General features: G+C 36.8%; 1 protein-coding gene across 2 annotated transcripts in view; it reads right to left on the bottom strand.

Moving 5' to 3' along the window:
• Positions 1–1,025: 1,025 nt before the first annotated feature.
• Positions 1,026–24,468, bottom strand: part of ZFC3H1 (zinc finger C3H1-type containing) — a 46,910-nt gene continuing 23,467 nt past the window's right edge. The window contains exons 13-35 of one of the 2 annotated variants that reach the window (XM_080935994.1): positions 24,134–24,308; positions 23,361–23,492; positions 22,238–22,780; positions 22,022–22,131; positions 20,822–20,953; positions 20,602–20,723; positions 19,604–19,705; positions 19,227–19,346; positions 17,770–17,953; positions 15,901–16,087; positions 14,172–14,360; positions 13,262–13,499; positions 10,973–11,078; positions 10,702–10,900; positions 9,595–9,689; positions 6,360–6,470; positions 6,003–6,107; positions 5,714–5,879; positions 4,577–4,677; positions 3,040–3,141; positions 2,365–2,404; positions 2,033–2,095; positions 1,026–1,902 (exon numbers count right to left, since the gene is read on the bottom strand). In XM_080935994.1, the coding sequence (XP_080792120.1) occupies positions 1,765–1,902; positions 2,033–2,095; positions 2,365–2,404; positions 3,040–3,141; positions 4,577–4,677; positions 5,714–5,879; positions 6,003–6,107; positions 6,360–6,470; positions 9,595–9,689; positions 10,702–10,900; positions 10,973–11,078; positions 13,262–13,499; positions 14,172–14,360; positions 15,901–16,087; positions 17,770–17,953; positions 19,227–19,346; positions 19,604–19,705; positions 20,602–20,723; positions 20,822–20,953; positions 22,022–22,131; positions 22,238–22,780; positions 23,361–23,492; positions 24,134–24,308 (3,460 nt within the window). In that variant the 3' untranslated portion in view covers positions 1,026–1,764. Of the gene's footprint in view, positions 2,096–2,364; positions 2,405–3,039; positions 3,142–4,576; positions 4,678–5,713; positions 5,880–6,002; positions 6,108–6,359; positions 6,471–9,594; positions 9,690–10,701; positions 10,901–10,972; positions 11,079–13,261; positions 13,500–14,171; positions 14,361–15,900; positions 16,088–17,769; positions 17,954–19,226; positions 19,347–19,603; positions 19,706–20,601; positions 20,724–20,821; positions 20,954–22,021; positions 22,132–22,237; positions 22,781–23,360; positions 23,493–24,133; positions 24,309–24,468 lie in introns of both variants that reach the window. The other variant, XM_080935993.1, reaches the window with a different exon arrangement.

A 24,468-nucleotide genomic window follows, 5' to 3' on the forward strand; every position in this document is an offset into this window, starting at 1 on the left:
GTTGTGTATGACGGTGGAGGAAGGTGCCCACTACTGCATGTGTGTAGAGCAGATGACAATGTGTTCTCTCCTTCAACTGTAACATGGGCTTCAACTTTGGGCTCTAGGGACCAAACTTGGGTGTTAGCTTCACTCAGGCTGCATTTCACCTTCTGAGTATCCTGAAACAATTCACTGAGCATAAGCACCTAGTCAGGATTTTTAAATAATCAGAACAGGAAATACTTTCAGTGGTAAATATTTAAATACACACATTGGAAGGATACCCCTCTGGGATTTTGCATCTTCTAACAAAATTTCTTTGGTTATAGAAAAAAATCCAAAAGCCACTGTTTTGATTTTTGGTTAAGTGAAGGACACTAGACAATTAATTCCATTCTTGACATAGCCAGACAGTAGCAAACTCTGTGTTTGAATCAGGCAGTGATTCTTCCAAATACAGTTCTGAGGAAGCACTGCACAAACGTAAAGGTGTGCTCGTTCCCCTGTCGTGTTGGGCCTGCTGCTCCGCTTCCCACATCAGGCTGCACACACCTGGCTGTGAGGCCACATTTATTGCCCTGTGCAGTTGTGACTGGTTTAGCAAGGCACAAACAACTCAGTAAACTAAACAAAAGGCAGGTTCTCATTCTTGGCATATTTAACAGAAGCCAGCATGCTTCTAAGTAGATAAGTCAAACTACAACCTGGTGAAACTAATTATATTTTTGAGAACACCATGCTTAATGGAGGCATAGCCATATACCTTCTGCTTACCCTTCTCAAAAGAGAACGCCCATGTTCACCAATTCAAAATCATTGGTTGTTGTTTTTTGAATGGGGAAAGAGCTGCAGAAGAAGAAGAAGAAAGCAATGGTATCATGGGAAGAATCCCTAGCTCCTACTTCAACCCTTCCCCACTAGAGTGGGAAGTGAACAAAAACAGCACCATTACTTAAAAGCTAACTTATATTAAAAATATTTTGTACACCAACCACTTAAAACTACAGTGTAGTACTTGAATACAAAGCAGTTCCAATATTAACTGGTTTTTAAACTGTTAAACTTTATTATAAATTAAAATTTCTTTACAAAAAAAATTGCACATAATATTTGACCACTCTTAGGTTCTGATGCACTGGCATTTGCAATAGTTTCTTTAATCTTCAAGTTAAACAGTCTCAGCAAGGAGTCCAGAGCGTAGAAAGGCAGTCAACAACCCTGCTAGAACATTCAAGTGCAACTAGCAGACTTGTGGCCATGGCAGTTACACTTCTCTTAAGATGGACTGCTTACGTTTAAACCCTGAAATGAAGAATCTCAGAGACTTAAGAGGAGGAACTAAAAGGGACTGCCTGCTTTTTTACTGTAAACACAGCCCTGGAAACTAAATCCAAACAAGAATCTCTCAGGCATCAGAGAGTGTCAAGTGGACCAGGAACAGCACAACATAAAGGTAGGGAAAGTAAAAAATGAAACCAAAAACAAAGGAAAATTAAAATAAACGTCAGTCGCTTTGAAGAGCTATACTTACGTACATGATGTTAGAGAATCTGGCAGGGCCCAGAAGCAGGCCAAACAGGAAGTTCATTTATCCATTCCAAGAGTGTCATTCATGTTCATTGCTTCCGGTTTTACGGATAGGATATTGTAGGAAACTTGATATGATCAGTAATGCTTGTCTGCCTTACACAGACCTTAGCCAGGGATCAGCCTAATCTTGAAGAATCATTCAAATAATTTTGGCAATTATTATAAGGGCTTAGAACTGACTGCACCCAGTGTTCAGAGATTCTTGCTTTCTGTTTTGTTACTGTTTAAATTTAAGAGCTCATTTAGGCTGACTCCAATCTCTTGGCACTTGGAAACTAGTTTTCTCAGGTTATCAGTTTTACCTCCTTCTGATGCTTCAAACAACAGTTGCTGCAAAAGACAGGGAAGCATAGAAGTAAGAAACAGCTAAGTGTTGAGCATTTACCACATCAATGGATATGGCACATGCAGAAAATTTATAGGAAAACGTCAAGATAAAATAAAAGATAAAAAGCATTACATCTTTCCATAGTGATGCACAAAGAGGTAACTTCTGTAAGGCTCTCTGATATAAACGGTGGACCTACAAGACACACAGACACACGCTTTCATCAGAAACCATGGTGCACAACACTTTTAAAAGCCTGTCTGCTTCAAGGCAGAACTTCACAATATACTAGCATTCAAGTCAAACATGGTTCTCTGGGAGTTTAGAGATTTCAAATAGAGATCTTGGAAGACTAACTTCTTTCTATCTTTAATCCTTTTAAAGTGAGAGGCCAACAAAGGGGGCAGAGTAGCAAAAAGGAAAAAGAAGTGGCCCATCTGATAATTCAATTAGGAATTGCTTACCTCTCTTTGTCCCTTTAGAGCAATCTCAGCAGCAATGGCTCTAAGGGAAAAAAGGAATATAGAAAAGGGGGAAAATTTATATATCTTCAAACAAAAATAGAACACCAGAACTGGCAGAATACTGATTGTGGGAATCTGAATACAAAACTTCCTGAAAGTAACAGGCTAAACCTCCAAGGAGTGTAACCTATAGTGAAAAGAAAAATTCAACAATTTTTATCAACTTTACAAGAATAAAGCAGACCAGTGTTTGAACATGAGTAAGATTCAAGGGAGGATAAAAAACAAAACAAATTCAAAACTAGTAAAAACAGACCTGACACTAACACCTTTAAAATAAGAAAGAAACCAGACTATGAAAGGGAAAAACCCTACATTTTAAAAATGGTCCTAAAGTGTTATATATACTTGTTTGATAATACTGTTATCTAAATGTTCTCCCTCATTAAAATTATTATTACTACTACTACTGTTATTATTATTATTGATCTCAGAAGCAGCTATTAATGAGCATCTTACTTACTCTAGGTATTAAACCACAGTAAGTGCCCAAAACAACTCTATACTAGGTCTGTCTAGGGCGGGGGATAAGATGCTATTTCAGATTTACCTGTCTGGAGCAACCTTACAAATAAAAGCATAGCTATAAAAACATGTACATGATTGCTGCATTACATTTTCCAGGTGGCCAGGCATGTTGGGATATTATATGTAAACATCTTGGCTTGGAGTTTCAGAATCTGAACATTGCTCTCTTCCCATTCGTGCTGAAGTAACCTGTGAAGTACATTCAAGAAAATGAACAAAGCACTCCAAGTGTAGGGTGCCCCAAACGCACTCGCTCTATAACAGAATGGACAGGTACAAAGGTGGGCCAGTTAAGTCCGAACAAGGACATTCAGCAAATATTTATAGAATGTCTCTTATGACAATTGTCCCAGCATCACAATGTGCTAAACTACTGTTCTACGGTTATCTTCAACAACACGAAAAGCTTATGTATTCTGGCATGCAGAAAACAAAAGCAATCTCATTACACACTCCTCTACCCCAAGTGTTTTTAAGGTAATGACTCAATACACCAATGTAATTTTTAAAAACTACTTTTCTCTCCTAGAGCAAGCATATTGAATATTGAATATTTCTGGGACTAAAATGGAAATATAATGGTTGAGTGTTGAGTTCTTATTCTCCTGGTAGGGGGAGGTAACAGGGATAACTGTAGGAGGAATGTGCCAAAACAAAAGGAGTATGGCTTACCCACAATTAAACTATCTATGTTTAAAAATGCTTATCATAATAAAAACTAGATACAAACAGAAAAAAATACAATCATTTTCTACTTCACATGCATATCAAAGATAATTTTCTTTATTCAAATTTCCACCACTAACTTTGGAGGATTAACACAGTTGTCATGAAATTTAATTATAGAATAATAAAATATTGCTAATTTTCTCACGAACTTAAGACTTTGGATTATTTTTCATACATATACTATATTTCAGATTATTATATATATGCATATATATATATATCATATGCATCATAGCATGAAGAATATACTTTAAAACAAACGATAATATCTGATAAAAAAACATTAGGTATTTTATAAAAAAGTGCTCTATGGTAAGATGCAATCAATACAGGGAAAATGACGGCAGTGTGCAGTGATTGCAACGTGCAGTGCCCACACAGTGGGTGTCCAAGCAAGGACAGGTTAAAGTGCACTATAAAAGATTACCCTGATAGAGAAATTAAATCACAAACTGTTCAGAAACTGTCTTGCTCTAATTGAATGTAGGACATCCTAGGTCAGTGCTTAGACAGGGTTTTCAAACCTATTTGGTTTAAGTTTTAGTAACAAAAAACTAGCCTACTTTGTTATTTTTAAGAATATATTGATTTTATGTCACCAACCCATGAGATCCCAATACATGCTAAATATCTGAATAACTGACATGAAAATATTATTCCTTTAGCATGCAAATTAGGTTTACTGTTTACAATGCATATGCTAGTAACGAATGGTATGCAGTTTGCTGAAATAACCAGATTATTTACATTGTCTTTGTATGAATAACTGTCACTTAACAATTCTGAGATTAGAGTAGTATAAATCCATGAGGAAAAGGCAGATTTATCAAGTTTTCAAAATTAATTTCACATGAAGGGCCTATACTACTGAGCTGAAAACCAAAATCTTTCTTACCTCAGTGCAAGTTGAGAATTTGCTGGCATAACAGAGCAAAACCGTTCCAGAGTTTTGGAGTGCTGAGTCTTTGGAACACAGCTCAAATAAAAGAAAATGACCTGTGAAGGTTGAAGGAAGGAAAATGAATCCAACTAAAATGCAGACTCCAGTTACCTATGTATTTTAATTTAAAAAAAAAAAAATAAAGATCTTTAAAACACAAATGTACAAACTATAATGTGTGATTAAATAATGTGTGATTAACTATACTAGCCACTTTCCAAATACAAAGTAGAAACTACACTCTAGGGGTGAGAACCAAGGACAAGGCACTGACTGACAGGAAGCCAGGAGTCCGAGTTTCAGTCCTGAATCTACCTTTACTTGCTGTGCACTGCTGGGCAAGTGAGAGGGCTAACAGTACTTGCCACATCTTGCTCATGGATTCCCCGTAAGAAAATGACTTAATGTCCATGTAGTGGTTTGAGATCCTGGGATAAAGAACGGCACAGAAGCACATCATACATTAATCAGTTATCCTGATGAGCACCAGAACCATCCTACAGAGGGAGTGGGAGCACACATCTAACTACACTGAACTGTGTGGTAAGCAGGAGCTTTTGGATTACATTACATTGACTGAGATTACACTCTGAAAAAAACCAAACCTGTTTGTTTTACTAATTATAATACATCCTTTGTGAGGACATCATTAACCAGATTTTACTATTATGAATGTAAACAGTACCTTATTTTCAGTTCTGTGATGACTTATGCCTGCATTTGCTTGATAGAACTTAGCAAGAATAGCTACAATGGATATGTTGATTGGTTTTGCTGTTGTTTATTTTTTCCATTCATTTATTTATTCACTTTATATTCTGATCACAGCCCTCCCTCTCCTCTTACAGCCCCTCCACCTCACATAGACCCTCCCCCATCCCAGGATATGTTAATTCTTACAAAGCCTGAAAAAGCACCTTTTCCTGGACTATGAAGAGTAAAGAACCAATCCCAGGAAGGACTGTGAATGTTAGGAAAGTGGTCCCAGGAGAAGCTCTCGATATAAAAATTAGCTTTGCTGTCTTTAGTAATTTTTTTTTTTGTTACATACAAACAAAAAAAAAAATAAACCTAAAACCTTAAAATTCTTACCCGATTATGAAATTCATAGTTGGACCAGTAATCAGCACTGCTAAAAGGGATGGGGTATCGGGCAGGGACCGTAACCAAACATCTATTCACTAAGTCAGTAAAAAATTTGAATTCTTGAACTTTGTTTCTGGATCCAGCAGCTCTATTATTGGCAAAGACAAGATAACTGCCAAAAGAAAGACATTGTGTTTCAGAATAATTAAGCCAGTAACTCACCAAAAACTGATCACCCTTTTCCCCACCATAGAATTACTCTAAAAATCACATTCTTAAGCAGAGCTAAACTTACTCCATCCAAATCTTCTGCACAATATCAGACCTCATGGCCACCCCTAGTGCTGCCTCATATGCTTCTACTGTCTCTTTAATACTTGACTGAAGAGGATGACAAAGGCTGTTAAAGAAATGAGGAAAATAAATGCTTATAGTTTAATTTCCTTAGATAAAGGAATGACACATACTTTAAGTATACAGACATTGTTACAGTAAAGTCCCCTTGCTTCTGTCTTTCAATAAATAAAGGCTTAGCATCTCTTTGAATCTGCTTCAGTGACTCTTTAATACATAATTCAGAAAACATCAACTGTTGTAAATGCAAAGAGAACTTAACATGCAGCGTTTCTCTCCACAGTGGGTAATGTCTCACCAGTAAATCAGCCATAAGTAAGGGACTTGGTTGTTAAATACATCATCCTCAAAACTTTCTTTACATAAACACGCTGGAATGTCAAGTGGTCCTGGGATATTTAGGAGATACCTGAAAGGAGAAATCCCAGGACCGTATGAAATTATGCCGAGGAACACATGGAGTAAAATACAGACATTGTATTGAAATAATTCTTTAAAGGAATCAACATTTCTAAAAATAGATCTGCTCAAAATGTTACTTTTATACCAAAATGAATTAACTCTCCCCAATAAATTTGTAATTTTATTCCTCAAATTAACTAAATCATTTAATTGAACCTTATTAGAAATAAAAAGATCAAACGAGATTACAACATATCTAAAATTTCAACAAAATCTGTACATTCTTGTAGGGGCAAAGTGCTTGCAAAATGTGTTATCTGAATACACACACACACAAGTTCAATTTAGACATAATAACAAATAAAATGCTACCTATAAGCATTTATCAGAAAAAGAGCCATTATTAAAGTAGCAAAATGCTCTGAATTATATTTACCCCTTTTCAAAAAAAAAAAAAAAAAGAAAAATAGTATTATTAAAGGTTCTTAGAAACCTGAATAATAATCCTCTTTGACTTTCACTACTTCAGCTTTCCTTCCAATGTTATCTGAATCTCTTTATGTGTAATAGCATCTCAGATTCATCTACTCTTAAAATGACAATCTAGTATAATCACTTACACTGGATTTGAAAAGGACTGAGGGAGAAGTTTTAAAGGGCTAGCCCAGTTTGTGGGAAGGCAGCACACAGAACATCTGGAAGTCAGGTTCGACCCCACACTGTCACAGCTGTCTCTATTCAAAGACTTTAGAACCCTCCATTGAACACTGAAATGAGTTCAAATCTATTGTACAAAAAAATGTATCATCTCCAGGGCAACTTCCTCAAAGTGAATGAACACACCCAAGGTAAGTTCTTACTGCTTGTCATCTTTATACTAAACGCTATGGAGAAAGAGTGGATCAAATCCACTTCTAGATAAGTATTACAGTGCTACATAATTTGTTTTATAATTTCTGGCATAGAATTGTATCTTGAATACATTTTGAGCACTAATTTCTACTGATAAACCAATTATTGACCTAAGGTGTATATCCATAAATATAACAATGAGCCAAAAGATACCTAATTTACTGGCACTCTCTTCACATTTAACTCAAAAGGCATTTTGTTTTCTCACAGTATAGCCTGGGTTGGTCTCAAACTCAAATCCTTCTACCTCAATTCCTCAAGTACTTGGATCACAGGTGTACACCACCATAGCTAAAGGTTTCTTAAATTAATCCTTTTGCATGCAAGTACTTTAGTAGTATCTAAATAAACTAAGTATAGGTGTCTTTTTCTAATTCTTGGTGATATATGATAATTTCACAAAAAAATTTAATAAGACAAGGTGTCAGTAAAAAGCAGTAAGGTGATTTAGAGGAAATCTAGTTCCAAGTTTTTATTGGTACTTTTTTTTATTCTGCTCAATTAAGCTAGCATCAAGATCTAAAGACCTTTGATTAGTTACCAAGGCAAAATCTGGCATCATCCCTTGTAAGCTAAACCAATTATCTCCATGCCCAAGGGAAAACCAGAACACAAGTCTGTCAAGGGTTTTGTTCGGCCTTGAATTAGTCTTTTGCCAAAGTTGGAAAGCAAACCAATTTAATTTTAAAGAAAGGGGGTAAAAACTGGGTGTGGAAGAGATCAATTTCTAAATTCCTTCTATTCCTTGTCTGTTCATTGACATTTTACTTGTAACTATATTTAAAATAGTAACGTACATATTTTAAGAATGTTTAAAGGTGTTAATTGATAAAGTGTAAAGGTTCAATTTTACAAAAACAAGAAACCAAAAACCTGAGGTAAACGGACTTTTTTTAAATCTGACTTACTGGGAACTAGCTGGACAGGGAGCTCAGGTTTTTAAAACACTGGCTGTTCTCTCAAAGGACCTGGTTCAGTTGCCAATATCCATGATTCTGGATTGTATTAGCGCTCTAGCAACCCACAACCATCTGTGATTCCAGTTCCAGAGCATCTAAAGCCCCCTTTCTGGCCTCCTCAGGCACTAGGCACACAACAAGATACATAGACCTAAGTAATTTCAGGCAAAACAACTACACAAAAAAATCTTAAACATGCGACTTGACATTGCATGTTTTTATGAAGAGGTAGACTAAGGAGGAAGAGGAGGAGGGCAGCAGTGAGGTAAAAGTGTCATCATATATACTGACTTCTGAACACAAAACTAAGATTTTATTTTCACTTATCAGTATTTCTATAAGAATTCCTTTAGGGGGCTGATGAGATGGCTCAGTGGTCTGGGGTGCTGGCTGTCCTCACAGAACACTGGAGGTTAGTTCCCAGTACAGGCTGCTCGAAACTGTAACTCCCAATGCCCCTTCTGGACTCCTTAGCACTACACACACATACACACAGAATTTATAACTTATATAATGAATAATGGAGAGAATCATAAATATTTTATTTTTCATGATATTTTTCTCATAATCAGCAAACTAGTTATCTTTATAAATACAACTTTACTGGAGCACAGCCACACCCATTTATTTATAGTTTCCCCCCCCCACTACAACACCACAACTGTGTAGGAATAATACACATAACCTGCAAACCAAAAGTATTTTCTGGTTCAAGAAAAAAACACTGTTGATCCCAAACAGAGCAATGAGGAAGGAGGAAGAACAGTTTAAAGTCTTCTATTCTTTGATGGTCTGAGTATTTTTAACGTTGTAACAGAGCTCTCAGCAAAGTAAGGACAGTAACCACAGAGCTACAGAGAAACTGATGGGCTGACAACAAACTCCTCCAAAGCTGTTTTCTAACCATTTCACAGTAACTCGGAGAGAAAGGGCGTTTTGGTTTTTTTAATCTATGGTTAACCAGTAAGTAAAACACATTGTTTCAAGTATCATTGAGATTGTCTCAGGACACTGTATTACTACAGGATTAAACAACACAGCAACAAGCTAGAGAAGCTACGAAGAGCCTTACACTGTCTGACAGCATTTTCTATCTTGCTTTCATGTGCTCATCTTCAGCCCTCATAACAGCTCTGTAGGTGTGTACTCAAAATGCTAAGTAAGCAGTCTGAAATGTAAGCAGCCAACAAGAAGAAACCATCTCTCCACTGGCCTAAACTCTTTCTCATTCCTCCACAGACCAAACTTTCCACAACTTACCGAAATAAATCCACGTTACTATACTTCTCAAAGCCAGGTTTAAAGAAGGATCCAATAAATTGCCTCAAAAATGGAAGAAGCTTATCAGCTCCGTTCTATTAAAAGAAAGGAGTGACACATGTCAGACTTGTATTTGATAAAGACATTTGATGAGATTATTTTTCTTGGTGAGATGGGAACAAAATGAGTAAACTTGTTGAACACATCCTCACATCCCATAATGGCTGGTTCTAATCACCAACCTGACAAAACCTACAATCACCTGGGAAGAGAGTCTCACCTGGGGGACTGTCTTAATTGTTACTTGATATGGAAGGCCCAGTCCGGGTCTAGCTAGCACCATTACCAAGGCTGAGGACCCTGGTCTATGTAAGTGTGCACAGCAAATGTTAGGCACTAACAAGCACACATGCTCTGGAGTGTGTGTGTGACTCGCTGCTCCAGTGTGTGTACGTCTAGCTGCTTAATGCTCCTGAGACTGCAATAAACGGACAATAACCTAGAATTGTGAGTTTAAATAAACTCTTTCTTCCCCTAAGTTGCTTTTTATCACAACAGAAATGAATCTGAAACACCTCTGAATTAAATTCAACTAACCATTAAACAATGTATCTAGTATTATCAAAGGCTCACCCATCAACATCTTTTCTTTCTTTTTTTTTTAAGGTTTTATTTGTTTTATGTATGTGAGTATACCGTGGCTCTCTTTAGACACACCAAAAAAGGGCATCGGATCCCATTATAGATGGTTTTGAGCCAACATGTGATTGCTGGGGATTGAACTCAGGACCTCTGGAAAAGTAGACAATGCTCCTAACCCCTGAGCCATCTCTCCAGCCCCTACCAAGATCCTTAGCAGCATCACATTTGTCACTGATGTGGATACTTTGGGTGTAAACAAGAATAACATAGTTTGTGCTATTGCGTTCTTAGAGACAAAGCTCTGAGAGCAAGTGCAATGGTAAAACTGCAGAACAGGAAAATCTAGCAAACCTACAAAGGGCAGAAGAATCAAGAAGGCTATGCTATGGGGAGAAGTCACTGGTGAAGGAACACAAAATATAGAAACACTGTATTTAAGAAGCTTGAGTAATTTTTTTTTTTTACCTGCAAGATGAAAAATTTGCACAGATGATAAAAAATTTCCGCATTTTGAGGATTATTTTCAAATGCTGTAAGCCAAACCCATCGGGCTTTGTCATGCTGATCTGTTTTCAAATACAAAGCTGCAAGGGTTTCCAATAACTGGCAGTTTGTGGGACAAGACTCCAATAAGCGTTTGCAAAGCTCCACTGCCTCCTCATACCTAAGAAGAAGAAGATGGCTAAGACACTGTGAGGACTAATTTTAACAGAGCTGTTTGTTCATTAAGCTTTACCTCTCTAGGAGCTGGTGTAGAGCGATCATGTTTGTATAAATCGGAAGGCAGACCTCTACTCTTTCTCCACTGGTAAGGGTCTCATCTGTACAAGCTTTCACCGCATCTACCACAAAACACACAATCAATCATTTCACTGTTATACTAAAAAGGCAACATAAACCCCATTTGTCTCCATTTAAGGACCAGGCCTGATTTCAAAAAAGACTATAAGGCTCCAACTTCATGAATAGACCATAAGTCCCAGAAAGTACATCATAAGATACCAGCTCTAGGAAGAGACCATAAAATCCAGAACAAGATCATAAAACCCCCTCCCAAAGATCAGCCTGGGGATAACCATAAAAATGGGAAAGTATCTCAGAATGGGCCATCTGTGCTGGGCAGCTTCCATCACATGGTTAACCATTCATGACATAGGAATGCAGACCACTGACCACCTATGACCCCCCCCCAGAACACACCAATGAAAAATTTTAGATTATCTAATCCTTTTAGAGTTCCCCCAGTTCCAAGAAGGCCTGCTGCATGCCTTTGACTGGGATCACCGGTTTAGAGAATGGTGGAGCCCCGAATGTTGTTTCTGCACACTATCTGAAGGTCCCTTCTTCTTTACATTACCAGCTCTCAGACACCCTTACTAGCCTTCTTCACCTAACCCCGACAGCACCCAAATGGGCTTCGGTATCACACTCCTGCCCTTATATTTCTATTAAAAGTAGAGCTATCTCATATGAGATCCTACACAATAAGTATCTGGAATTACCTTAAATTCCTTAAAACTCATTCCAAAAATAGAACCACAAAATTATCTTTAAATCTTTCTCTGATCATTTAAAAAGAGACTTTCCTTGATGTTTTACCTAGATATTTTCCTTTTAAAAAACTACACCCCCTCCACACCCACAAAAGAAGGGTCCTTCAGGTGTGTGTGGAGGGGGTGTTTTTTTACACCTTCCTTTGAAATGGTAGTGTCACTGTGCAGAACATAAGCACTTGCCACAGCAATCTTTGAATGCTCGCAGGAATTCAATCTCTCTCCTCCCACCACGTGGTCCTGGGGATGGACCACCACCGCAAACTTGGACTCCTTATCCAGAGCCTTCTCCATGGCCTACATTAGTTCTTTTCTTCTATCTTCTCCTCTCTTTATTCCTTCCTTTCTGATCTGCCTGACTCAGCCTCCTGAATGCAGGGGTTAAAGGCATGTGCCACCGCCTTTTTCTATACCTCAGTCAGTTTGTTTTCCTATATAGAGTAAAAAATTCAACCGTTTTCTTCTTAAAGACTCTCTTCTATCAAAAAGCCAAGAACACTTTAAAGGATCTTAAAATCTATCATCATCCCATTAATCAAGCATATTCTTTCCACTGTCTAATTTTATAAGGACTCTCCCTCAAATTCTTCTTTAATTCACTATAAAAATTCTCCTTGGCTTGTTTTTCATTTCCCTGGCTCCTCTAATAGCAATGAGCTCTTCTGCCCTCTCTTCACTGGGATATTCAACAAGGATTACTAAGCGCTTAGTACATTATAGAAATTCACCCAGAGCCCTTAGGAGACAGGGACACAAGCACAGTGCATCTTTGAGAAGACCGCCTTGTATGCTCTAGTCCTGCTGCACAGCTCAGCCCGACTCTCACTCACACACCTCCCTAGGACATGAAAACCTACAGTAATCTCCCCCCTCTTGAGTTTAGGATTTGTACCAAATAATTCTACAAATGCCAGGTTCTTTTGTAGCATACAATTTACACTACATACTAATAAATTGTATATATGGTCTTATAAATTTTATAATTATGTCAAATGCATAGACCTTCTGACAGGATTATATACTTATTTTAGAGTGGAACAGGTTTTAAACTCAATTATACATTCAATGGCAGATATGTTTAGCATATAATATTAACTACATAAAAAAAAATAAAACATCCTTAAAAGACTGCAGAAAAAAATAAAATAAACAAGCAAACTTAGTTCTACAATTTGATCAACACCTCTAACCTGACTATATGATTATGTTATCAGGAAGTGTGTGTGCATGCAGATGCACATGCATTTAATAACAATACATTGACCTTGTATCTTTTGCCATAATTTAAAAAAAAGCTTTCCAGTTTCATAAATGCAATGACTATCTTAAGCAATTCAGTAATATTAAAAATACTTATATAACTTAAGTTATCCCATTTTATGAAGAATAATAATGAATAGATGAACTGATATTCTGAACAATGGTTTTGTAATTTGTGATGCTTGATATTATAATTTATAAACATCCCTTACCTTCAAACACTGCTAGTAATAAGTCAGGATTAGTCTTGACATCTTGAGCTGCTTGCCATGGCATTACAAACGGTTCTGTGTTAACAATTCTTGAGGGATTAGCATTAGATGGATCATAAAGTTTTGAAGGGAGACTGTTGAATTCAATAAGATGTATGTAGGCCAGCCACGCCAGACACCGATCATCTGTCCTAAGGTACTCAGCTACTATTGCATCATTAGCCAATTTTAATGCATTCTAGAAAAAAAATAAAACATTTGGAAATGTTTTTAAAGACTCATTCCCATCCACAATAAGATTCAAATCTAAAGAATGAAAGTGATTAAATGATTCTTAAATATGTAAGTGAAGAAAAAAAAATTTCAAGACAAGTTTTTCTGTCTAAACCTGGCAGCCCTCAAACTCAGAGATCCACCTGCCTCTGCCTCCCAAGTGCTGAGATTAGTGTTGGAATTAAAGGCATGCACCACCACCAACTGGCTTATAAATGAACATTTCTGTAGTCATCAAATTTTTCAATGACAAATCCTGAGATGAGCAGATTTTACGAAAGCTTATGATATAATAATGAAGTAAGAAAAATCAAGATCCCTTACACTTAAAATCTGGGAGGGAAGGAAGGGAGGGAGGGAGGGAGGGAGGGAGGAAGGGAGGGAAGGAGAGAGACTGAAAAATTGCAGCCCTAAGCCCACATCAGTCTTTATGGACTGATCGATTTAGATCATACGTTAAGGTTAGGAAGTAACTATAAAAGCAGTGTGCTGACCAAACAGAAGTAGAATGTCACCACAACTTACTTGTAGGTAACAAGAGTTCAAATCTAAAGCCTCACTTTTCAACAGTGCTACTCATGTCTGAGGCCTGTACACGCTCTGCAAGGTGAGACTAGATACCATAATAAATGTTTACCTGTAAAATTGCAAGTGCACTTTGGCATCTCCCAGTGAATATATGTAACTGAACTCTAAACAAAAGAGCCTCTAAAAGCTGAAAGGAGAGAATATCCGATGTTTCCTGCTTGGCTGCTCCCATCAGAAACTCCACCATCCTTTCACACACATAATCCTTTTCTTCAAAGGTGCTTTCTAGGTGCAAAAACTGATGGAAACAATTTCACGCAATTAGTCCTGCTTTATAAGAAACGGCTACAAACTCGTTCAATGATGACACTGTCTCAATAGATGTACTATTTATGAAAAGAGTAACTATAAAAATATATAAACCTACTTTCTAGTATAATATTCAAATCTGCTTTCTGTCATAGATTAGTACATAAAATTAGATGAATTTAAAAAAAAATGCATTCTCCCAATCATCACTGAGAGGATAAAAATGCATTCTCCCAATCAGTCATCAGCGAGAGGAGTTATACTTCATTCTCAATCAGTACATGGTGAACAAGACCACGACAGAGATACAAAGCTTAAAGAATAGGTTCTGCGGGATGGAGAAGCTCAGCAACTAGAAATCCTGGGTTGAATTCCCACCAACCACACAGCAGCTCACAGTGGCCTGTAATCCAGTCCCAGAGTTTCTTATAGTCCCTGGCATCCAAGGGCACCAGGCACGCAAGTGGTGCACAGACATGCACCCAGGCAAAACACCCACACATAAAAAATAAAGAGCATCTGTATTAGAAATGGTTAACACCCTAGAGAACAGACAAATTTAAAAAAATAAAAATGCTACAAGTTTTGAATATTTCTTTCTCTGGAAAAGATTATGAGAATCAACAGCACCAACTCTAGATACTGTTGTTTTGGATAGTCTTTGCTATCCAAAAGGAACAAGTTATAAGTAATCAACTCATTTATTAAACGGTAATATGTTATCCCAACATTTGAGTTTCAGAAAGTCAATGACAAATCTGAGACATGCTGGCACCATAAAGCTGAGGAAGAAGAGTCACTTTAACCCAGCAGTTTACAACAACCTAACCAACACAGGAAATACTATCTTAACGAAGAGAAACACACGAAACAAAGTAAATTTAACAAATCTGTTTATAGACTGAGGATGTAAGTCAGTGGTGATGTGGGTCTTATTATTTATAAGAATCTAGTTTTAAATCGTAAATGATTTAGAAACAAACAAAAAAGATACCTCATTGCTTATTTATTTGAAAATCTCCCTGAATTTAATGGCTCCTGAGTTCAGTGGACATAAGTTCAGATATTAACAAACATGAATCTATGTCACAAATATATAAGAAAAACTATTCTCTCAATGAAAAGCCCAGTACTAGCAGTAATTACAGACTTATTTTCAAAAACAGTAAAGATGATTTTTAAAAATTCCAACTATCATATGTTTTCACTGAAAGAAATTTAGAAGGATAAAATGTTCATGTTTGTGAAACTCCCTTAATTTTGTCCAAATGAAAATTGCATAATAATTTTTCTAATAACTTTCTTTAACCAATATACTTAACAACCCAATCATGTCTTCTTTAAATATTTCTCTTGTATAGTCAAAACTCTATCCCTGTAGAGAAGTGACAGGAACCTAAGAACCAGAGAAGTAAATCTACATGCTGATAAACTATATACTCTATCAAGCTACCTACCAATAATTAAGATGTACCATGGAACTATGATCATAGCATGCGTAACCACATGGCTGACATCTTTCTACTTACAGTCCAAAAGCTTTGATGGTCAGGAGCATACTCAACAGCTGTTTCACACATTTCCTGCACCTCCTCCTTGGTCCCTCTTTTTGAGAACAATCTGAGGTAATGGCACCAAATTTCTGGATTGTCTTTATTGCTTTCCAGAGCTCGAGCCAGTACATTTAAAGCAGAATCCAAAGATTCTGAACACAGTCTGTATGTTTAAAAGAAAGGGCAAAGTGTTCATTGTTAAGAGGCTGAGCAGCTTGGGCTGCAGCTCAGTGTAACAGCACATGCTTAGCAGACACATGGCACCATGTCCAATCACCGTGTAAAATACTCAAACATTTAACATCTAAGCAGGGCTAATCAAATGAACCAAACTAAGAATCTACTTTCTACTAAAACCTACAAGAAGCCAAGATCACTATGAAACGAAGTATTACACTGGGATTTCAAATCATGTATGTCAAAGCCAAAGGTCCTGATCTCCCACAGACTAAATAATTTCTTTTTAAGTAACTATTCTGTAACATTTACCACAGATAAAGAACACAGTATAATAAAAGCACCTGAGTTATCAACTTCAAATGTGTTCTACACGGCCATACTCAGCAATACCTTTTATGATTTATACTGTTTGAAAACAGGAAAGTTAAACAACTCTCGCTCAAGGCCAGCTACTGCCAGCATAAGGTATCAAAGCTTTCAATATAATAGTGCTTTTCAGCTCAAGGGCTTGCTATCTCTTAAAGAAGATAATTCTTTCATGAGCCTACTCACAGAGTAATGTACGGTTCTTTTGTCCTTTACTCAATGAGTCAGACAAGAAAGCACTGTGACTTACTCCATTCTCATGGAGACGCACAGGCACAGCAAATGGCCCTTCAGGTGCATGTGGCTTAAGCAGCACTCTGCAATCTGCTGCTGTTGCCTTTCTAACAGGTTTTATATGGAGTTTGAAGATAGGTCTTTCCCAGTAGACTGCTTGTTAATAAAAGAAACTATTATACTTCAAATTTATATTATAAAGATTATTTCTGGCTTGCTCTCTACTATTAAAAAGAAGTTAAGAGTATGAATTTTGTAATAGAAACTACTAGCTGTGAAATATATTACTTAACATGTACATAACCATACATGAAAAAGAGACCAATTCCATTAGAATTTTAAAATGGCTAAATAAACTTAAATCTCCATTGCAAATTAACCTAAAATTTAACGTGTCCCATCCTCATCACAATTTTACTAACAGATTTTCACCCCCTTTTTGGATTTTAAGACAAGATCTCACTACATAGCCATGGTTGGCCTAAAACTCCCAGAAATCCAACTGATAGGATTAAAGATGTTATCTATGTGCAGCAAACTTCAGCATAATTAATCTGCTACCTGTTATCCACTGAGCCATGAACACAAAAGGAATTTTTATTCTTAACTTTTAGGTTTAGAACAATAATAGAATACTTTTGGCTTTGTCAAAAAGCATGTCATACAAAACAATGTATGACAAAAATCTACCTGCAACTTCCATATCTAGGAAGTAGAAGGAGGAGGGCCTGTTCAAAGGCATCCTCAACTATACAGCAGGTTCCAGACCAATCGACATTACATCAGAAGACCCTGTCTCAAAACATGAAGTACGGAACCAGGTGTGGTGGCCCACACATGCAATGTCAGCACTGAGGAATCTGAACCATGACTGTGAGGCCACCAACTGAGAGTCAGGCTAGCCTCTGTTACAGTGAGACCCTGCCTCAAAAACAAAAGACCCCATTGATAATAATGAGACCTGATGACCATCAGTAAAGTAAAGAATAAAGATATAAACCTGATGGCCACTGGTAAAATAAAGTCTAAAGACAAATATTTCAGAACAATTTGAGGCTGACTTACCCCTCATTTTGATTCAAGTATTTGTATGCGAGCTTGAGCCAAAGTTGTACGTGTGACGGATTTTCAAGTACACTTGCTTCTAAGTTAGCAATGTCATCAGTCTCACTGGTAAAATATCTAACGTCATCTGGAGTGACAACAGTATCCAAAGCTGGAACATTTACTTGGTTCTCTGGTCGGAAGGCTGTAAGAACAAATGCCATTAGCTTTATATCTTCAACCACTCAAGAAAAATCTTTGTCCTCATCCCTAAAGAGTTTTGTCGTTAGATTTATTTTATGGATGAGTACACTGTAGCTGTCTTCAGACACAACAGAAGAGGGGATCCCATTACAGATGGTTGTGAGCCACCATGTGGTTGCTGGGAATTGAACTCAGGACCTCTGGAAGAGCAGCCAGTGCTCTTAACCAATGAGCCATCTCTCCAGCTCCTCCCTAAAAATTCTCATGATAGGTAATCAGGTGATTTCATCTCTAAAGTAAATGTGTCAGATAATTAACCAACCAAACCTAGATACTTCTAGAAGAAAAAAACATTTCAAGCATCAGGAAAATAAGAATAAATAGGACTCAGCTGATAAACTAGAAGTATGGTCTGCTGTAAGTATGTTAATTATGTTAAGTTTAAGTGATGTCACTGTAACTCAATTGTGAATTATAATTTAAAAACTAAACTAAAAGTTTAAAATGCAGCCAGATGGCACACACCTATAACTCAGCACTCCAGAAGTAGAGGTAGGAGGATCAGGAGTTCAAGGCCAGCCTTGGCTACACGAGACTTTGTCCTGAATGAGGAGAAGAAGGGGAGAAAACCCATTTGTTAAGTTAAATTTTACAGGTCTGGAGAGATGGCTCAGTGGTTAAGAGCACTGACTGCTCTTCCTAAGGTCCTGAGTTCAAGTCCCAACAACCACATGGAGGCTCACAACCATCTGTAATGAGATCTTATGACCTCTTCTGGTGTGTCTGAAGATAGCAACAGTGTACTCACATACATGAAATAAATTAATATATTCTTTTTTTAAAAAGTTAAAATTTACAAAATATTTTTTCTACATCTCAACTACAGAACTGTTACACAAACACAGATAAGCACATGAGTGTACCTGGACCTCATTATTAATCCACAAATTATGAACTAGAAGAATGATGTACTCAACACACATATGTTTACTGCATGTCAGAAAATAGAAACTCAAAAATAAAGCATAACGATGATGATTGTAAACATGTGCCTTTGCAGTGATTCTCAGCTGAGGCTGCTCACCGCACTAAAGCATGTTTGTAAACGCATAAGGCATCATATTTATTAAACAATGTTCCTTCCACTTATTGGGCAAAGAGTGGGGATGAAAACAGCCTGCAATGTAAGGATCAATTCTGCACAATGAATACCTAATATTGAAAACATGAAGGGCATCACATTTAAGACAGTGAAAACTAGCAGCATGACTCACCATACTTAATTGGTCCTGTAGACTGCTCATCATCACTGCTGCAGCTGTTCTCCGATACTGGTTTTCTACAAAACTTTGGCTTCCATTTTCTTTTATCTTTGTAAGTTGTAAATGGAGGTGCTAACAGAGATAAGATTGTTAATTTATGTAACTAGCATTTTTTTTATTGTTTTAAAGACTTTAAAAGAGCTAGTTATTTCATCATGATAGTAAAAGACAACATTCATTTTAAGATGTTAGACAGTCTACTACCATACAGAAATGAGAAACAAGCATGGGCACACACACGAGAGAGAGAGAGAGAGAGAGAGAGAGAGACAGACAGACAGACAGACAGACAGACAGACAGACAGACACACACACATGCACATACTTACTGTGACCTTTACTTTCATTAACATTGCTCACAAGGAGAACAGCCATCTGGTCCATTGACATTCGGTCTTTGTTTACTCCAAAAAGTTTTTCAACATACTTTTCTGAAAATAAAATAAGGATACTATAATCATTATAAAAATGTGGCTACAATAACTGTACTAGTTAAAGATTACAAAGAATAACTTAAGACTTAAACTATGTATGGCACTAGTCAATAACACCTAAGACCTATAAAAAGGAAAAGCTATGGTTGGCGTGATTACTCTGACAAATCCTTCCCACCATAGCACAATATAAAAAAATATAAATAAGGTTGGCAGTTAAGGAACTAAAATGAACTACAATATTTAAAGTAGAAGCCCAAATGAGGAATGACAAAGTAACTTCAGTAACTTACAATCACTCTGGATAGTGATTTAAAAAAAAAAAAAAAAAAAAAAAAAAACTAGTAAATATTAATTCCTTTAATTCAAAAGACTTATTATTTGGCACCAAACTCTGGGAAAATTCAACAACACCAGTGTACAGTGTTTGCTAATAATCAGTGATTTCTACATCAAATTTATATTTTTTACTTCACTAAAGGATTTAGAGGCTAAACCCATAATAACTTTTAGCCCTAAGCTTTTGAAAACAGCAAAGGAAATCAAGAGGCTATGCTAGAATCAACAGTAAATGTCACACAAATGTTATATTTTTTTTCTTCTAAGCTAGACCGTTTAGATGACTAAAGACTTTCTGTGACAGTCATGATGTGGTACATCTCTGCTGTCATAGCTAGTGGCCCACACTCACCACTGACCACCAAGTACTTAAAGTGTGACTAGGAATGAAGTGTGGCTTCATATAAACTTACCTTTAAAGGCAAGTATGTGGGTAGTCACTACTGTGTTCAATAAAGCAGACCTAGTAATCCTACAGGTGAATCTATTTAATTATTTCTAAGATGTGCATGATCACTTCAACTTCCCTAAGTTCAATAAGACTCTTTACAAACCTGTTGCAGAAGCAATTTCCTCATCGGTGCTTGTCTCTGAACAACCGATCAAAGACAGATTATACGACAGAATGTCCTGGAACAACTGTTTCCGGCTAAGTGTATAGTCTTGTACATGCTGCCTAAAATAAAACAGGAGCACAAAAGATAACTGTGTACTTTTCAAAATCAAGGAAACATGACTTTCTCTAGAAATATCTTCCAGATAAAAACTACTCACCACTGACAATCATCATCATTACATGTTCCTGTTAAATCAAAACGGCAGAAACACTGATCTGGCTCAATCATATTACTGTAGGACACTGAACTTAGGGGGAGTTTTTCTTTAGTTCGGTAGTAAGGACTAAATCTAGAAAAAGAATGGATAAGCAGGTTAGATAGAGGGATAGAAAACTAGACACTTTCTTAAAATTTCCTTTCTCAGTTAAAAAATTTTATACCTGCTTACTAATCGAATCAACCACCGAAAGTAACTAAAATAGCCATGATATAAGGAATAGGAATAAGCTACTTTTATGATGGGAACATGAGGGATGCCATGTTGAAAACTGAGTGAGGTGGTGCACAACTGTTTCTCAGCATTTGGGAGGCTGAGTTCAAAGAAAGCTGACCTGACACTGGAGACTCCATCTCATTTGAAAAATTATAAAAACCACCAGACTTGGGAAGCATTCAGAGGTAATGTACCTGCCTAGCATGTATGAGGCCCTAAATAACAAGAAACCTTTAAAACTACCTATAACACAGAAAAATATATATAAAGTGTTATATTCTAACATCTTCCCCACACACACACCCATGAAAATGCTCCTTACTGGCACTGCTTGTCTACACTACACAGCCCGCATGAATGCTGGGCTAGGAGCCTATGCTACCTTTGTAAGTGCTCTAGGATGCTATCAGAAAACCATGCCCAGGTAGCAGCATCTAGCATCCCGAAAATGGGGTGGGACATTAGCCACCTAAGAACATCTACATCAACATCACAAAGGCTGGCCAGTAACAAATAAAGAGTGCTCAAATTAAAACTCGTCACTGTCCAGGAATGGCAGCACACACCTATAATACTAGCACCTGGGAGGCAGAGGGCTGAGGATTACTTTAAGTTTGAGGCTAAAAATCAAGTTCCATTTCAGCCAGAACTAGGTAGTGAGATTCTATCTTTAAAAATATTTATAAATCAATGAATAAATAAAAATTTTCACAAGACTCTATTCCTAAAATACTTAGTAGAAACCTAGAATTTGGACCCAAAGAATATGCTAGAAGTCCCTTTCTGATGTGATTTGAGAACAGCGACAATACATGCTTTTGTCTTACATACTTTGTTTTCCAGTGACCATAATTCAAATGCTTTTATGAAGAGAGATTTAAGGTAAAGCATTAGGAGGCACACTATTAACCATCTCTTCTATACCTGTAGGATTTAAAGACTAGAAGAGGGCTCTGGTAAGGTCTAAATGGACATGGCTTCACTTCTGCTGTTTTATTCTGTGCTGTAACAAAATCCACATCCACAAAAATCTCCTGCAAAATAAATAAATAAATGAACAACCGAAATCACAATAATTCCAAAGACAAGTTAGGTACTAAGTAAACGCTAAATCTTATAGAAAATATGAATGCCACTTACCTGACCACGCAAAACATTATCTGTAACGCCTGTGGTAGTTTTTAAAATCAACTGTTTTAAGCTGTCAGCTTTTGAATATAATTTTTGTAATTCACCTATTTTTAACCCTAGAAAAAGTTCGGGCTTTTCTACAGTGCTCTTGCTAAATTTGTTTATACACTCTTTGTTAGGTGTGTCAGTGTGCTTAAGGTTGGGTTTAGTGAAAGAATTAGACTCTAGGAAGGATCTTCTTCGTTCTCGGTTCGAACCTGACAAAACTTCATCATCAACATCATTTTCTTCTGTGTCCAAGGTTAACTTATCCTGTGTCAGATCATGAAGTGAGGGCTGAGGTACAGAAAACTCAGGCTCCTCTTCCACAACAGGAACAAGGTTTTGCTGTTCCTTTGCTTTGAGGGCTCGGGCTTCTTTTAACTTTTGAATTTTCAAGGCATATTCATATTCTAGCTTCTGTAATCGTTTTTTTTCCATAGCAATTAATTCTGCCGAATGCTTCCTTGGACTTGATATTGGAGAATTATCCAGTCTCATCATTTTGTTTGGCTGTGGGAGAAAAGTAAGTATGTAATGTTTTATGAAATCATACACAATTGCTTGCTTACAAGTAATTGTGGTATCACTAGAATATTATACCAACACACCACAAAACTAAACTGAATAGAGAGTGAAACAATTTAACAAGTCAACATGTGTTTGCAAGTTCATCTGTGAGCAACAAAAACTAAAACCAATGCAAAATAAATTTTAAAAGCATCTAAAATATAAGTATCACTTAAAAACAAACTCTAGATTGTATAATTTAAATAATAACACAATCTGTTCTCTTTGAAGTTGCAGCAAAATTGGAACTAATTTATACATCTCTTCCCTTAGAAGTACCATTAAAGGCTGGAGAGGTGGCTCAGCAGTTAAGAGCACTGACTGATCTTCCAGAGGTCCTGAGTTCAAATCCCAGAAACCACATGGTAGGTGGCTCACAACCATCTGTAATGGGATCTGATGCCCACTTCTGGTGTGTCTGAAGATAGCTTCAGTGTACTCATATATAATAAATAAGTAAATAAATCTTTAAAAAATAAAATAAAAGCCCTGATTTCCAAAAATATTGCTATAGACAACTTACTCCAAGGCGATCTTGTTCCAGTTTGCGTTTCCCTAGTTCTTTACTAGCCACTGCCTTTGCCCGAGCAAGCTCTTCTCCATACTTCAGAGTCAAGGCTTTCTTAATGGTAACACGCTGTTGAACTCGGTGAATCTGAAAATAAAAAGCATAAATTAAAATCTTTTGAAATATCCTCTCAAACACAATAGCTTTAGAGATATTCAACTCAAAGTAAAAATATCCAAATAGTATGTCTCAATAAAAGACCACAGGTTACATGTATGCTGATGGCTTAGGTTCAATCTCCCCCCTCCCACTTTAAAAAAAAAAAAAGAAAAAAGAAAAACAAACAAACAACAAAAATAGCCTATGCAAATATATGGCATTAGGTTTGGAGAAATAGTTCAGCAGTTTATGCTTTTCCCAAAGACAAATTCAGCTCCCAGCACCCAAGTCCAGCAGCTCAATTTCCTAACTCCAGCTCCAGGGAATAAAATGCTTGGAAGGATGGCTCAGCACTGACTGCTCTCTTCCAGAGGTCATGAGTTCAGTCCCCAGCAACTACATGTAATGGCTCACAACCATCTGTAATGAGATCTGATGCCCTCTTCTGGTGTGTCTGAAGTCTGCTACAGTGTACTCATGCATAAAATAAAATAAATCTTAAAAAAAAAAAAAACCTACAATGCCTCACTGACCTCAGTGAGCACCAGCACACATGCAGCAGACACCAAACACACATATACACAAGAATAAAGACAGTAAACATCAGACTACAACACTGAGAGCATTACTTGTTCTTGGAGCTTCTTCAAAAACATCCTGTTAACACTGAGGATTTTCTCTGCTGCCTGAAGTTGTTCTGTAAGTTTTGTGATTTTTGCTTCAGCATTTCGAACAGACTCTTTCTTCTTGGATTCTTGCAGTACTAGATTCTTTAAAACTGATTCATCTTTAATCAAGAGAATCCTGAGTGATAAATAACAAAATTCTTATTGTTTTCTAGAATGAGCAGACTAACACCATCAAAACAGAAATTTATCATATTAATAACATAATGATGTATTAAGAATTTTTAACTTATATGCATATAATTTCAAAGAGACAACTCTAGTCATAAACTGAAGAC

Source organism: Micromys minutus (assembly GCF_963924665.1).
Source record: "Micromys minutus genome assembly, chromosome: 22".
NCBI lineage: Eukaryota > Metazoa > Chordata > Mammalia > Rodentia > Muridae > Micromys > Micromys minutus.